The sequence below is a fragment of the Cydia splendana genome, unplaced genomic scaffold (assembly GCF_910591565.1).
Source record: "Cydia splendana unplaced genomic scaffold, ilCydSple1.2 scaffold_42_ctg1, whole genome shotgun sequence".
Lineage (NCBI taxonomy): Eukaryota > Metazoa > Arthropoda > Insecta > Lepidoptera > Tortricidae > Cydia > Cydia splendana.
Window position 1 is genome coordinate 105,778 of NW_026946887.1, and position 17,470 is coordinate 123,247.

The following is a 17,470-nucleotide window of genomic DNA, read 5'->3' on the forward strand; positions in this document are numbered from 1 at the left end:
TGTTACATTATTCCTATGATGTGGCACCGACTTATTAGCCATGAATTTTTCCATGAAATGACAGAAACGAATATGCCGATGGTTTGCGTGTTACAAATACAGATGGTACATGGTTTATTTTCTGACTCAAAATCGTATATTAGAATTCATATGATATAAAGGGTAAATAATCAAACTACCTTCGCGGAAATCATGATTATTATGAGTTGTGTATTTACCGTTCATACTTAAAATATACCGACCTACTTAGTCGTGTAATTAAATACTAAGATATTTTTACATGAGGGAACGTATAGAGAAACCTGCATATCAAGTCGGTATAGTTGTATACATTTTATGGACCTTATGTCCTAAAAGAAATATTGTTCGGTTAAAATAACCAGGTATAATCAATTGAAATGCTATTTATAGCACGATATGGGTATGAATAGATGTTAACTTGGTGTCGACTTAACATGTATTTATATATACTTAGGTATGTGCTGTTTATGATAATAAACAATGCTAGCAGGTAACGGACCAGTTAAATTATCAAGGACCTTTACGATGTCAAGTGAGTCAAGAACTATAGATAGCGTACTTAGACTGATGAATGCCAAGGGCTTTGTTATTGTTTTACTGTAGGAGTAGACACGTAAACTCAGCATCAAATGAATTGAGTAGTAAGTCGGAGTCGGACTAACAAGAAAAATAAATTGCAAGAAGTAAACTGTACATCACATCTATGCTGCAGTTGGTATAAGTAATAATTAGTAGGTTGAAACGTTCAACTGGTACTAGCAAAACAAATAGTTAGTAGGTTGAAACTTTCAACCGGTACTAGCAAAACAAATAATTAGTAGGTTGAAACTTTCAACCGGTACTAGCAAAACAAATAATTAGTAGGTTGAAATGTTCAACTGGTACTAGCAAAACAAATAATTAGTAGGTTGAAACTTTCAACTGGTACTAGCAAAACAAATAGTTGGTAGGTTGAAACTTTCAACCGGTACTAGCAAAACTAATAATTAGTAGGTTGAAACTTTCAACCGGTACTAGCAAAACAAATAATTAGTAGGTTGAAATGTTCAACCGGTACTAGCAAAACAAATAATTAGTAGGTTGAAACTTTCAACCGGTACTAGCAAAACAAATAATTAGTAGGTTGAAACTTTCAACCGGTACTAGCAAAACAAATAATTAGTAGGTTGAAACTTTCAACCGGTACTAGCAAAACAAATAATTAGTAGGTTGAAATGTTCAACTGGTACTAGCAAAACAAATAATTAGTAGGTTGAAACTTTCAACTGGTACTAGCAAAACAAATAGTTAGTGGGTTGAAACTTTCAACCGGTACTAGCAAAACTAATAATTAGTAGGTTGAAACTTTCAACCGGTACTAGCAAAACAAATAATTAGTAGGTTGAAATGTTCAACCGGTACTAACACAACAAATAATTAGTAGGTTGAAACTTTCAACAGGTACTAGCAAAACAAATAATTAGTAGGTTGATTGTTCAACTGTTGCTAGAAAAACAAATAATTAGTAGGTTGGAACTTTCAACTGGTACTAGCAAAACAAATAATTAGTGGGTTGGAACTTTCAACCGGTACTAGCAAAACAAATAATTAGTAGGTTGAAATGTTCAACCGGTACTAGCAAAACAAATAATTAGTAGGTTGAAATGTTCAACTGGTACTAGCAAAACAAATAATTAGTAGGTTGATTGTTCAACTGGTACTAGCAAAACAAATAATTAGTAGGTTGATTGTTCAACTGTTGCTAGAAAAACAAATAATTAGTAGGTTGGAACTTTCAACTGGTACTAGCAAAACAAATAATTAGTGGGTTGGAACTTTCAACTAGTACTAGCAAAACAAATAATTAGTAGGTTGGAACTTTCAACTGGTACTAGCAAAATAAATAAGTAGTGGGTTGAATGTTCAACTAGTACTAGCAAAACAAAAGAAATGATAAGCGAAATCATAACACTTACCTACGATACAAACAGAGAATAATTAGTTAGTTGAATGTTCAACTGGTACTAACAAACCAAAAGAGTCAAATGTACCTAGTAACTAGTCTAGTAGACGCGATAGTGGTGGTTGGTACTAACGATAGGACCTTTTGTTATAGGTCGTCCAAATTAGTACAACATAGTACTTAAAAGTAAACTGACGCGATATAGTGTTGGTTGGTACTAACGATAGTATCTTGTTTTAGGTCATTCAAAATGTCCTAGATACCACCATTAGACGGATTCTTTAGCCCACCAAAACTTAATAGGGAGGCAAAATAGTCATAAACTGACATTATGTTAGTATAGAGTGACCTCCTATTATGTAATGTATTTACTGAATTCGAAATTATATAATAAGCAGTTTAGTGCCTCTGCCCACTGTTCCAGTTAACTTAAGGCGTAGGTATAGATGGATGGCCTCGGGAATAGGCATATCTACTAATGTAGATTCAGAGTAGATTTCAATTATAAAAAAAAAAAAAAACGCCAGTTGGAAACATTTTCTGTAAAGTATTACAATTTAACCTTCTTCTAACCTATACCCGTATCATAAATTAACTGCATTTTGCAGATGTTCGTATGGGTAAGAACCGAATGTATCAGCTTAAATAAAAACGGACAAAGTGTATATAAAATATATTATACGACGACTTAGACGGTATTCCGGTTAAAGATTGTTGTAGCAATCCTGTTGGAACAGTTAGAAGACAGGTTAAATTATAGTTTAAGAGAAACAAGCAGGTGACCAGGATAAGAGTAATAATGCATTCTGCGTAAGTAGCCGTGTAAATTGTGGAACACAGAGGCATGCCTAAACTGCCCAAATAAAACCTATAAATAGATGAGGATATAAGTACAATTCTTCAAAATCGTATATGACCCAGATTTCATATAATAAATCCCAATTCCAATCTATTTTAGAGCCGGAATACATGATTCTATAGAATAATAATCAGGGCAAAGCTCAATTACAAACCCAAGTACAACAGGTACGTAAATAGACGCTGGGCCTACATCATGTCATGTAGTACCTAAAGTCAATGCTGTAAAAACTGAAGTGGCGATGCGGGGAGCCTTACACGGTGAGGAAGCACTGCTTACTTAACTAAACTACTAAACTATACCCAAGGCAACCATGACTAAGGTACTAACAGAAAAAACTCTAGTGACCAGCAGTTAACCTAATGTCTTGTAAATAGACATACGACTTTTGTCGGTTAACAGTGTAGATGACGAAGTCCCTTTTTAACTACCTAGGTAGTAGGTACACCTACTCAGATGAAGATGAGTGATGTGTGTGATGTGATGACTAATTATAATTAAGTGTAATTAAAAAGGCACTTTACCGGAAAATATATTTCCTTATTTCAGTCACATGCATAAACTTACAATAATTAAGGATGCCAAAACTCTTAGGTATGCGGTTGAGACAATACATACATTAGAAATTATACATTGTCTCAGAACCAATACATTAAATCAAAACAGAAACAAATAACTAAATACTGTGTGTACCTACACATTATAAAATAAAAACAATAAGTATTCGAATTAACCGTGATTTTGATCGCTCTCAATGACAGTTTGCCTGATGTTTAATTTGTTGAGGCTAACTAATTAAGTAAAACTAGTAGATTAAAGTTGTAGCTTGAACCACTTTATTGATCTACCCAAGAGTACACATTTATTGTACTAATTGAGCACTAAGACTCAAAAGACCAAAAGCCTAGGTCTTATCATTTAGAAACGTTAAACGTAACGATAAAATGGTAAAGTACCTAAACATTCGAACTGTACTCTGGTGTACTCAGTATTTCATGGGATCATGGTTAGAATAATGTAATTCCATTGGTTCGTTGGAAGATGTTTATTGAAGTTAAATGACATACTTACCAATGGCAGGATAGGAAGCAGACATACAAGGTGTATACCTATGTTTCAGGTTTATAAAATATGTTGCAAGTAATTGAAATAAACCGAAGAAAAAGTGTATAAGTACAAATAATAATATTTATGTGATAGTCTGACAGTAATTATTGTGGAAATAATAATACAATACTTACTGGTCACAATTCAATTGAAAAATCAGCTTTCAATTAGTAAGGTGTTACGTTATTTTCATAACATAAATTGTAATTATGATTCTTCGCATAAGTAAGTTGCTAGAATAATATTACATTCGATATTATATTTGCTGTGTTACTTTTTGAGCAATAAAATGTTTGAAATACCTAAATATTTGGATTAATTGATGTCAAGATCATATTATTCAAGTATTATAATTAAAGAACGATAATTAGATATGTATGCAATGCAATTAATAATAATAATGGTCAAATAGGCAGGTAAATCTTAGTAGGTACCTAACAAATTAATAATATATAAATCTATTTATATAGATTATTGTTCGCTTAACCTATTCACAAGTAAAATCATACTTGACGTGGTACCTCTACAACGAATGTAACATTCCTACTTTATTTGACCTTGGATTATCTACAAGTATTTTAAATTGCATTATATATATTAACATCATACAAGACAAGTAAAACTGAGTCAATCAGTTATTGCCAATAAGTAAGTAATGTCCAAGACGCTTGGCAAGCTTACAATGTTATTGTACCTAAATCATGAAATAGGTATTAATTAGTAAAATATTATATTGTATGCTAATGGAAATACCTGGAAATGTGTAAGCATCAAAAGGAAAATGTAGTAATTAAGGCGTTTAAAGTAAATCTTTGAGTTATAAGCAATTGAATAAAAAACTCAAAACTGCAAATAGGAGAAGGAGAGGGACTGACACCTAAGAAGAAATTGTAAAAGTAAAATAATAGTTTTACAGATTTAAAGGTTTGCTAGTGTTGGAAAATTTTTATTATTTCACTGTTGTAAAATGAATACATCCACACCTCGCCGAGTTTCTTACGCCGGTTCTTCTCGGGTCTGAGGTTAACCTTTCCGAACCGGTGGTAGTATACCTAGATTGGAAAAATAAATTAACCTAGCGAGTATAAGATAATACGATAAACTGAACTATTGTTGCATGATAAATATATAAAGTAAAATAAATAAATCGTTATAAAAAGGGAGAGATGTGACGATTACACAATAAACAGTACGACGCAACTACCCGCTAGCTTCACTCCGTGGAGAAGTGTCATGGCGAGTGGGTGGCTGGCGGAGTGCACAAGTGATAACAGTTATTTCATTTGATCACCCAGTACACAACGGAGCCTGGACGTCACAAAAACCATTAAAGAATATTTAGTTAAGCTTAGTTATGATAGAAGGACGCCTGAAGTCCTTAATGCAAAGTTAGAAGAGGCATTTTTAATATATTCTAACTATCTAAAAATTTTTGAACAAGTCCAGGTAGATATCGATAAGAAAAAACTGACTGGTCAAAGCTTATTGGATATTCAGAATTTTTATGAACATATTAGGAGTTTGTATAAGCAAATAGAGGATTTTTGTCACAAAACCTATACAAGTTCAAATCCACCGTCTAATAAAAATTCCAAAATGGGCGAGTTTAACTTGAAAATAGCGCTTTCATTAATACCGTCCATGACTGACGATGAAGTTGCAATTAATCAATTAATAGACTCTATAGAATACTACGACTCTACCTTAAAAAGTGACGCGAAACAACAGTTCATAAACTTTGTCTTGAAAAATAGACTTACACAAGTAGCTAAATTAAAGTTAAGTTCGTCATACACTTCTGTCCAAAATTTAGTGACAGATATGAAAAAACTATTGTTGCCTAAAAAATCAGCCACAGCTATTCAAAATAAATTGCAGACCTTGAAACAAGGAGAGTCTTCGATTGATGACTTTGGTCAAAAATTGTCGAAAATGTTTGTAGATCTCACGATCGCGCAATCAGACGGTGACTCAAATGCATTTAAAGTATTAAAAGGTCTTAATGAAAAACAAGCGATTAAAAGATTCGCGGACGGATTGCGCAATCGTCGAGTAAGTACAATTATTGCAGCTCGCGATTACGACTCTTTAAAAGACGCCATACAGGGTGCCAAGGACGAAGAGACGACTTCAAGCAATACGTCAAGTGATGTATTTTCTTTTAACCATCGTAAAACAACTTATTTCAGTAGAGGGTACGTTCGAGGGCGTGGCTCTTATAGGGGGCAACCACACTACTCTTCAGGCGCAAGGACGCTACACAACCCAGGACATTCGGCAACAGGAGCATCATACAACTACAGGAGCAGAGGAGCTGGCAGAGGAGGCTACCAGTTCCAGAGCAATCACCGAGGCAGAAACTATCAAGGAAACCGAGGTAAGTCTAACACTTTTCATGGAAACAATGGATATCGCAACAACCGTATTTTTACGGCTGAAACTGAAACTGATGAAAATGTGAGCCCAAATCAGTTTTTTCGTGGATAATGAATCTATATTTGCAAGTAATGATACATGTTTAGTTTATTTCAATGTGCAAAACAAAAGACAATTATGGTTATGTGACACCGGTGCCTCGATCTGTGCTTTGAAGTTGGCGATCGCTTTGAAATTAGATATTCCGATTTATAAAGACAAGTTAATTATTAACGGAATAGGTGGAACAAAACAAGCAATCGGATATGCTTACATTGAATTAACGGAACGTGACCATGTATTTCAACATAAGTTTTATATTTTTGACGACTTCTTTTCAACCACGTGGGACGGAATAATAGGTAAAGATTTTCTTTTAAAATACCGCGCTTTGATAGATTTACGAAATATGGAATTGACCTTAGAATCAAGTAAGAATGAGACAGTTTGTATACCTTTTGAAAATGATAGAACTCATTTAACTCTTCCACCAAGAACCGAATCATTACATTTCGTGACTACAAACTTAGAAGAAGATTGCGTAGTGTTTTCATCAGAATTGCAAGACGGTATATTTTTGGCTAGTTCAATAGTTAGACCTTCCAATGGAAAATTACCTATAAAAATATTAAACACGACCGAAAAAGAGATTAAACTAAGTGATTTAAAGCTAGTAATACATAAAGCGAGTGATTATGATATTTGTTGTTTTGATAAATGCGACTCAAAAAGTGTAGATCGTGTAAAGGATTTATTTACTCATTTAAAATTAGAAAACCTTAACAAAGAAGAACAGATTTCTGTAGAAAACTTATGTGCCAAATATTCCGATATTTTTTATTTACCTGGTGACAAGTTAACAACGACAAATATTTACAATCACTCAATAACATTAAAAGAGAACACTAGTCCTATTTATACGAAACCGTATAGGTTACCACACGCTCAGAAAGACTTAATAAACACTGAGTTAGAAAGTATGCTAAAACAAGGCATAATAGAGAAATGTTCAAGTGAGTGGTCTAGCCCACTTCTAATAGTTCCCAAAAAATTAGATAAAAGTGGTGAGAAAAAATGGCGTATTGTTGTAGACTACCGAAAATTAAATAACTGCATTCAAGATGATAAATTTCCACTTCCCAATATTACCGAAATTATTGATTCTTTATCAGGTTGCGTATATTTTACACATTTAGACTTGGCAAACGGATATTATCAATGCAATTTAGACCAAAACAGTCGAAATTATACAGCCTTTGCCTCAGGCCAGTGGCGCATGACTCGCATGCCCCAAGGTCTCAAGTCATCTCCAAATTCTTTTTCTAGAATGATGAATTTAGCAATGTCTGGTTTAACATATGACAAGTGTCTAATTTATTTGGACGATTTAATCGTTTTCGGAAAGAATCTAGATAACCACAATTCTAATTTAATGGATGTTTTTAAAAGATTACGGAAAGTCAACCTTAAGTTAAATCCAAGTAAGTGTGAGTTCTTAAAAAAAGAAATATTGTATTTAGGACACGTAGTGTCATCTAACGGTGTGTTACCCGATCCAGAAAAAATAAGTGCAATTAAAAACTATCCAACACCGACTAGTTCAGACCAAGTAAAAAGATTCGTTGCATTCGCTAATTATTATCGAAAATTTATTCGAAATTTCGCAGAAATTGCTTTGCCATTAAACCACTTATCACGTAAAAATGTAACATTTAATTGGGATAATAACTGTCAAAAATCTTTTGAAAAACTTAAAGAAGCTATGACATCGACACCTGTATTGCAATACCCAGATTTTACAGAAAATAACACATTTATTGTGCAAACTGATGCGTCAGCATACGCACTTGGAGCTACCTTAAGTAATTTTGATAATAGGCCAGTAGCATTTGCCAGTAGAACATTAAATAAAGCCGAAAAGCACTACCCGACCGTAGATAAAGAACTACTTGGCATAGTATGGAGCATAAAACATTTTAGACCTTATTTATATGGGCGTAAGTTCATAATCAGAACGGATCATAAACCATTAGTTTATTTATTTAGCATGCGCGATCCCTCAAGTCGATTACTCAAGTTCAGGCTAGCGCTAGAGGAGTATGATTTCAAAGTGGAGTATGTGAAGGGATCGGATAACGCACCGGCCGATGCATTGTCACGTATTTGTATAAATAGCGATGAATTAAAGGAAATGAATGAAAGTATTAATGTAATGACAAGATCACAGTTTAGGAAGGCTTCTGCTACTTCTAGGCAGACTATTGATTCTACAGATGATCGGCCTGATCAACCGAAAATCGTGGAAACACATAGTAAACCTCAGAAGTCGGTAGAATTACAATTTTTGACACGACAAGAATTAATTAAGAAACGGAATCATATACAAGTGTGCGTGGAAAATCAAATATTTCTCTATGATTCATTAAAGAAAATATTGTTTATTAAATATCTAGATTCTTCATCGCAATTATCGCCAGGCGAATTTGTGAAAGAGTTAGATAATTTTTGTAGGAAAATAAACGTTAACGTGATATATATAAAGAAAAATAATAATAACTACATATTTATAGAGAAATTATTGCATGAATTTAAAAAGTCAGACTGCAGTTCGAACTTAAGACTATGTATTTTAAAAGATTTAATAAGAGTAGACGACAAAGATCAAAGAAAGGTAATATTGAATGATTTCCATCTTTTACCCACCAGTGGCCACGCGGGTATGAGACGAATGTACAATAACGTTAAAAAATATTATTTTTGGCCCAATATGGAGGAAGATATACGGAAATTTGTAAGGAGTTGTGATAAATGCCAAAAACATAAGTACTCAATTCCAATAAAAGAACCCATGGTTATTACCACAACCGCCACGTACGCGTTCGAAAAAGTTTTCTTAGATTTAATAGGCCCAGTCGAACTCGATGAGAATAATTATACTTATATACTGACCGTACAGTGCGAATTAACTAAATATATTGAAGCGTATCCATTGGTTTCAAAGAAGAGTGAGGAAGTCGCTCGAGTATTTGTCAACAATTTCTTACTTAGATATGGCATTCCGAAACGGATAGCGACCGACAAGGGTACAGAGTTCCTGTCAGCTACTTTCAAAGAGGTAAGTAAACTTCTAAATATAGACCAATTGAACTCTACAGCCTACCACCATCAAAGCATAGGTGCGTTGGAAAATACACACAAGCACTTGGCTGCTTTTTTACGTATACAATCAGAAAAGCATCCACAAACATGGAGTACATGGCTGCCTTTCTGGAGTTTTTCTTTTAACACTTCAGTTCACACTGAAACTAAATACACGCCATTTGAACTTGTATACGGTAGGAAATGCTCACTTCCTAGCAATTTAATGGGTAATATTGTAGAACCTTTGTACAATCACGAAAGCTACCCTAAAGAGTTAAAATATAGACTCCAGGTATCTCAAAAAGAGGCTAGAGATAACTTGATAAAATCAAAAATGAAAAGAAAAGAAAAATATGATTGTAATAAGAAACCTATTATGTATAAGCCCAATGATTTAATTTTAATAAAAAATGAAGTAGGCAGTAAGTTAGATAGTATATACTTGGGCCCATATAAAGTATTGAAAGATCTTTCACCTAATGTAGAGATAGAAATTAATGGTAAGCCATTGTTAGTTCATAAAAATAGAACTAAGTTTTATTTTACACCAATGTAAAAAAAAAAAAAAAAAACTTATGTAATTTTTTTTTCTCTTTTCCGTGGGAGATGTAAGGAGTAGTTCATAAGTAAGTAATAATGCAACCTTGCTGTTTTTGTAGCTATAAATTACGTGTTTATTGAATAAAACTTCAGTCCTTAATCAGCATTCACTTGTTTAATTGCTCCTCCAACTTCCCGCACCACACATCCTAGTTTCCCTAGCACCATCCACAAAGCTTCACGGGGGACACTGTCGAAGGCCTTCTCAAGGTCAACGAAGTAAAAGTACAGCCTTTGTCCCTGTTCTCTGCTTTTTTCCTGTAGTTGACGCAATGAGAAAATAGCCTCACAGGTGCCCCGATTAGGTCGGAAGCCGAACTGTGTTTCCGGTAGGATCTCTTCAGAGAGCTTAATAAGGCGGTTCAAGAGAACTCTGGCAAACTTTACCAGGAACTGTGAGAAGGGATATACCGCGGCATGAGTTGCAATCCGCTCGGTCACCTTTGTTCTTGTAGATGGCCCTAATGCATGACAGTTTAAAAGTAGAGGGAACCTGTTCTTCATCCCACATACGAACAAAAAGTGCCCAAACTGACGAGTGCAACTCCTCACCTCCGTACTTGAGCAATTCGCCTGGCATAGAGTCAATGCCAACCGCACGCTTATTCTGCTGCTGTTTAATGGCAAGAACTACCTCGTCACGCGATAAAGGCTCATCCAGCTCCATACGTATGGAGAGGTGAGGTATCAAGCTAATGTGCGATAGATCTGCTGTACGATCTACATTGAGCAAAGCGTTAAAAGTTCAGCCCATCTGTTAAGCACGTCCTCCCTAGTTTTTAGAAGACACTCACCATCGACTGATTTAAGCGGTATCTTGGCATGGGAATTGGTACCGATCAGCTTTCTAACCTCTCCATAAAACTCTCCGAGCTGGTTTGAGTCAGCGAGCCACTGCATATGACAAGCCTTGTTCTGCCACCACCGTTCCTTGGTTTCCCGACACAGTCTTCTCAGCTCCAGTTCACTTCGTCTAATGTCTCCACCCTGACCCACGGGCACGCCACGGCAACGGTGCTCTCGCAGGAGACGTCTGTGTTTGTGCAATGCCTCTGTCAGAATACTGTCATTCTTGTCGAACCAGTCCTCGTTTTTAGGGTTCCGTACCCAAAGGGTAAAACGGGACCCTATTACTAAGACTTCGCCGTCCGTCCGTCCGTCCGTCCGTCTGTCACCAGGCTGTATCTCACGAACCGTGATAGCTAGACAGTTGAAATTTTCACAGATGATGTATTTCTGTTGCCGCTATAACAACAAATACTAAAAACAGAATAAAATAAAGATTTAAATGGGGCTCCCATACAACAAACGTGATTTTTGACCAAAGTTAAGCAACGTCGGGAGTGGTCAGTACTTGGATGGGTGACCGTTTTTTTTTTTTGCTTTTTTTCGTTTTTTTTTTTGCATTATGGTACGGAACCCTTCGTGCGCGAGTCCGACTCGCACTTGCCCGGTTTTTACGAACCGCTAGGCCGAGCGTTGTTTTGGCAGTGACAAGAATATGAGAGGACAGAGACTTCCATAGAACATCAACATCCAAATTCTCATCAATAGACGACGGGAGCGCACTAGACAAATTTTCTGCATATTTCTTCCTCACCTCTGGATCTTCCAGCCTGTCAATACTTCAGCATGTAAGCTTCTTTTTTCCGGATCTTCGAGGGCGATGAAGGCTTAGAGACAATTTGGTGGCAACAAGCCGATGATCTGTCCAGCAGTGCGCACCACGCATGACTCGAGTGATCTGGACCTGGGAGACATCCTTATGCCTCACAATAGCATAGTCTATTAAATGCCAATGTTTGGATCTCGGGTGCATCCACGTCGTCTTGTGCTTGGCAGGCAGTCTAAACATAGTGTTCGTGATTGCGAGATCAAATTGTGCACATAAGCTAAGCAGTAGCTGACCATTGCTGTTCATATTACCCACTCCGTGTCTGCCTAGCACACCAGGCCAAGCTTCAAAATCACGTCCAACTCTGGCATTAAAATCGCCTAATAAAAGGATCTGCTCCCTGGCATTTATATGGTCGAGACATTGTGTCAATTCTTCATAAAATTTATCCTTAATATCATCAGATTTGTCTAGCGTCGGAGTCGGAGCATAGACACTGATGACATTTAGGTAGTTGTCGTTGTCGAGGTGTAGGCGCAATGTGGCAACCCGATATTATCAGAAATATTATGGATGGGATATTCCCGTAGCGCACTTACAAGACCATTCTTGATGGGTGCGTTTCAGTGTATAACAACTATGGATATATTATTGGTCGATATAACGATCAAAGGATATAATTTATAAGACATATACATACGAATGACATATTTTTATCAGATATATCTCTCATACAGTATAACAGGTATTTAATATAATCTATTTCAACCTAATGCTAAGGTAGTATAACGCACATACTTTATAATAAGGTTCGGTATAACATTAGTTGGCTATTATATATTATAGACAAAAAAAATTTTTGGAGCGTCGTATCAAGTATGGTATAGGTTAAAAAAAATTACACAGGTATCGCCATGTCTAAAGAAGAAGGCGGCTCGGGGGGCTCGCATAACAAAGAAGAGCATGTACAACTGCTATTTCAGGTTGAGTTAGGTTAGGTTCGTTAGTTACCTTTTGTCCCTCAGAGCAGAACATAGAAGCCCCGCAAAGCGGAGCTTCGTCGATTTGTCACCAAGTCGTGTTTGCTATGTTAAAACCTATATTAGTATGAAAAAATACATAGATATTATGATTTCTAAGCGTAAGCTCTCCGCATAAATTTCATTTTATGGATTGAACCTAATTTAATTTCACACACGATAAATTAAAGGTACATTTTTCAGTCATTTCAATATGTTGTGGGTGGTTAAATTTTATAGACGAAATATTTAATGTATGTAATATCATATATTATACAGCTAGAAATTATGTCATTTATAACTAATATTGGGTAATCGTTATATTAAATTTATTTTATACCCTTAATTATATCATATAAAGTTATTCCTTTTGTTGGTTGTTGTTGTTGATTACACACATTGTTGATTATATTACTTTAGTGATATATCTATCAAAATTATACCATATGTTGTTATATCGAATGAAAATATATCATTTATTGTTATAGCGATCATTACACACCCATTCTTGATCGCAAATCCGACCTCTGACCTTCGAGGCTCAGAAGAAGCTGTACCTTTCCAAAAGAAAGTATAACCTCCTCCGATTTCTACCAGCTCTCCTTCGTCGGCAAGGTGTGTCTCGCTGATAGCAGCCACATCCACATTGTATCGGCCGAGTTCCCGAGCTACTATCGTGGTCTTTTTTTCAGGACAGGCATTCTTATTGCGGTCAAGAAGCGTTCGCACTGTTATATACATTCATAATTATTTTGCTTACCAGGTAAAACTAAAATGTAGGTAAAGCATTGACAGCAATATTACTGTATAAAAATTCGAATAACAGTAAAAACATTGTCACTCGTAATTTACTCTTTAACATAGATCTAGTAATATCCTAAATCTTTTAGTGTGTAAGTTTGTGCAGTGTATTTTGGGTTTAATAAACTGTTTGGGTTGTATTCAAGAGTTTTCTTCGAAACTCCAACGGAGGCTGCCCTTTAACAGCACGTTCCACGCGCCGAACGTCATTTTATGCTTTTGGACTGTCTTATTTCTTATGTTGCGTCGACCACGATTAAAGAGATGCGGAGGCAGCCGCGGTTACTACCATCCCTTGTTGGGGGGCGGGGTTTCTTTAGGGCACCTTTTCTAGCCCCCTCTCCGGCTGGGCGGGGAAAGCAGTGCCTCCCTAAATAGGGCTGCTTTGTCACCCTGGGTGCTGCCGAGTCCTCTCTGTCACCCCAGTGCAGAGCGAAAACGACCACGACGCATACTGCGCCCCCAGAGTCGCCAGTGTGCAGGCATCAGACAAAGCCCGGCTTGCATCAAACCGGACCTCTCTACCTCAACCCATCGCCACTGGACTTTGTGTATGATCGGAGTCCTTTGTCCAGAAACAGTCAAGTGCGCAGGAAATATTAAGGTGCACAAGCGTACGCGCAAACGCAGATGCACATCACTCTCGTCGTCACCCATCTTGACCCAGTGGAGCAGAGAACCGATACGACCGGAGATGGGGTCAGATGCTGTGTCTGGCCGATGATAACTATGCCCTCTATCATCGCCCTAGGCCATCCACCTTGCCTTGTTATCCCGCCGGGTCCACCAAACTCGACTGCATATCTGCTTTGAGCTGCCTTTTTCGCCGGGATAAGCTTGTGCAATTAGAGCGAGAGGTTTTCGCTGTAAGACCTACCATAGGCAGGTTCCCCTCACCAGTTTAGCCCGCGAACCGACGTTGTTTACCGGGGTGTGGCCGCTGCATGCACTACAGCTTCTTGGAGCCACTGGTAGAGTGTGGGAGCACCTGCAGTCAGTGAGGCACCAACGTCTTCAGTAGACCGGTTAGTGATGCCCCAAATAATATCTGGCTAGGCGACCCACTACACCCCACCTCCCATTAAGGGAGGTATGAGCGGCCTTGCCCGCCTTTCGGCTGCGACGGCTGTGGCGGGTCGCTCCCCACCGCGTGGGGAGGTCAATCGTCATCGTTTTGAGGATAACGGTGTTGCTGGTGTGAGCCAGCTCTTCGCTACCGATCGTTTACCCAACCCCCATGACCCCTAGCCTGGTGATACCGTTTGAGCGGGGCCAGGTTTCGGGGCCGCGTGGAAGGCGACCGGTAGCTTAGCTGGCGTGTGTGGCGTGGTGTATCCGAAGTGTGTGTTGTGCTTGCTTGGCTCCGCTACCGCTGGTGTAGCAGAGCTCGGGGCAAGTCCCGGGCCCACCTGTCCGGTGGTCTGGTGGGGTGGTGCGCGATGTCCTTGAGGTGCTCGTGCCCGCTGTTGTCCGTGCGGTCGAACATGGACCGCGCGAGACGCTCGATGAACTCCTCCAGGCCGCGCCACTTCAGTGTCTCGGCGAGGGCTGCGTTGCTGACGTACCGTGGACACTTGACGATGCTCCGTAGTGTGAGGGTCTCCTGACGCCCCATCTTCTCCTTGTTGGACCTGGAGCAGAAAGAATGCCAGGCAGGTGAAGCGTATGTTAGTCTAGAGCGTACGTAAGCTTTGTACAGGCCGAGTTTGGTCCGTACAGGAAGCTTACTACAGAAGACTGAGCGTAGACAGATGCGAGCGATTTTCGCTCGGCTTACTGTGTCTTTGGTGTGGCGATCCATGTTGAGTCTCCTGTCTATGGTCACCCCCAGGTATTTCACTGTGGGTGACCATGTGAGCGGCTGACCTAGAAGGGAAGGAGGATTAGGCAGGTTGATGGCTTGCCCTGTGATGAGCGCTTGTGTCTTGCCCACATTGACTGATAGTGTCCATTTGGAGAGCCAGTCAGGGAGGGCGTCAAGCGTCGGCTGGATCTTGGAGACTGCGTGCGGCATCTGGAAAGAGGAAGCAAAGTAAGCAGCGTCGTCTGCGAATAGAGCTAGTTGCGCTTGTCCGACGACTGGGATGTCGTTGGTGTAGCGCACATAGCATGCGGGTGTTAGAATATTATTATCCTATGTACAAATTGTGTTACGTATGAAACTGACCTGTTTCTCTTTGAGGTCCAATGTTGATAATATATTGAACTATTTAAACACTTAAACACAACTTCACGTGAAGTTTATAATTGGTGATTTATGTGGGTACGATACGAAACCACGGTTGACAAGAGAAACAGGGGTAGTGGTAACTTTAAAATAGTAGTTAACTTACTACTAAGATTTGTACATTACTTTTAAGTGATTTATTATGTATTTATTACTGATTAGTAATTATGTATAACGGAATTTAATGAAAAGATGTTATAATCATTTTATTTTGCATATTTCGATAAATGGACGAGGTACATGAGAAACCACGATTGTGACGTCATTTCTGGAATGACAAGTGGCATGATTAACCAGGTGCAAGTGGCTGGCTAGCGATGGGCATAAAAAGGCCCGACCAAATTCATTTGGGTCATTCTGCTTTAAGCATCAGCACTGAGTAGGGCTTCCAAATACCGGACCTTTCGCAATACCGGTATTAATACCGGGATGGGCGACTTCAATACCGGGATCCCGGGATTTTTTGCAACAAAATGAGAAAAAAGAAATTTTGAAAGAACAATACCAAATTTTTAATCATTTTTTTTTGCATGTATTTTACAATAGTATTTTTCACAATCATAATTATCACTCGATAATCAATATCTTTTTCTCTCTATTGACAAGTTGCCGCACTTGCAGCTCAATCGAAAACATAAGCATTTTTAGTATAAGGTACAATGATTTTCTAACAAAATTAGAGCACTTACAGTGCATTGTATAAAAGACAACATCTAAACATGAAATGAACTAAAATTTACTTATTATGTAATAAATTAAAAATCAATCAAACAGTTTTTCTAGTCGTAATATAATAAAAATCAGTCAACATTCTATAATCAAAGCTATAACTAGTACCTTAGCTTAATCTACAAAAATAAAATTCTTTAAAAACCTTATATATCTTACTAATTTTTAATCACAGGTTAGATTATGAGGAATCACAGATAACATTAAGGTAACATAGTACATAAATCTTAATAACCTTTGGTTGAGAAATAATTAAAACTTTAAAAATCAGTACTTATTAAATTATAATTATAAAAATCAGTCAAATCAGAACTAGTTTTTTTTTCTAGCTATTATTAGCTATAGAACATTAGTTCTAATGGTCTTCATTATGTTCATTTTGAAAATGTGACCTTAAAAAGGATAGAGCATTCAGTGTTTTATCTGATAGTGAACTTCTAAGTTTATTACAAAGATAACCAACGGACGAGAATACTCGCTCCGATTCCACACTAGTTGGCACAACTGATAAAAAGTACTCATAGGCTGCCGTCAGAAAAACTTCACGTCCACCTCCACTGCTGTCGTAAACACACATTTCAACTCTTACAATTGAATCAAGATCTCTCTCTTCAGCTCCTTCGACAGTATTTACATTTTTGGGTACACGGCTTTTGTTAATTTCCCTTTCCAGTTCTGTCTCAATACTTTCAATTTCGACGCCTTCACTATCTCCGCTTGTGTGCTGTACCTGTATTGCTTCTGGAACGTTCATATTTGTTATCAGTGATGATGGTTGGCTCTTTTCTTGAGAGAAAGAGCTAACAATATTTTTAAACTTCAGGCGTTTGAGTAGCGCTACTATTATTTCGTGAATTTCGTTACTTGTTGGCTTTTGAAACGTGTCTTCATCAAGGTGGTCATAAAAACTGTCATTGTCATGCAAATACTGTAAAACTCCTGAAATTACAGTGCGCCGTTCTTTTATACGTTTTCTCAGCCCTGCTGCAAGGTT

General features: G+C 37.6%; 1 protein-coding gene across 1 annotated transcript; it reads left to right on the forward strand.

Moving 5' to 3' along the window:
• The first annotated feature begins 5,525 nt into the window (after positions 1-5,525).
• LOC134805575 (uncharacterized) lies at positions 5,526-6,416 on the forward strand. Its single transcript, XM_063778851.1, has one exon. The coding sequence runs from the start codon at positions 5,526-5,528 to the stop codon at positions 6,414-6,416; it is 891 nt and encodes a 296-aa protein (XP_063634921.1).
• Positions 6,417-17,470: the final 11,054 nt, after the last annotated feature.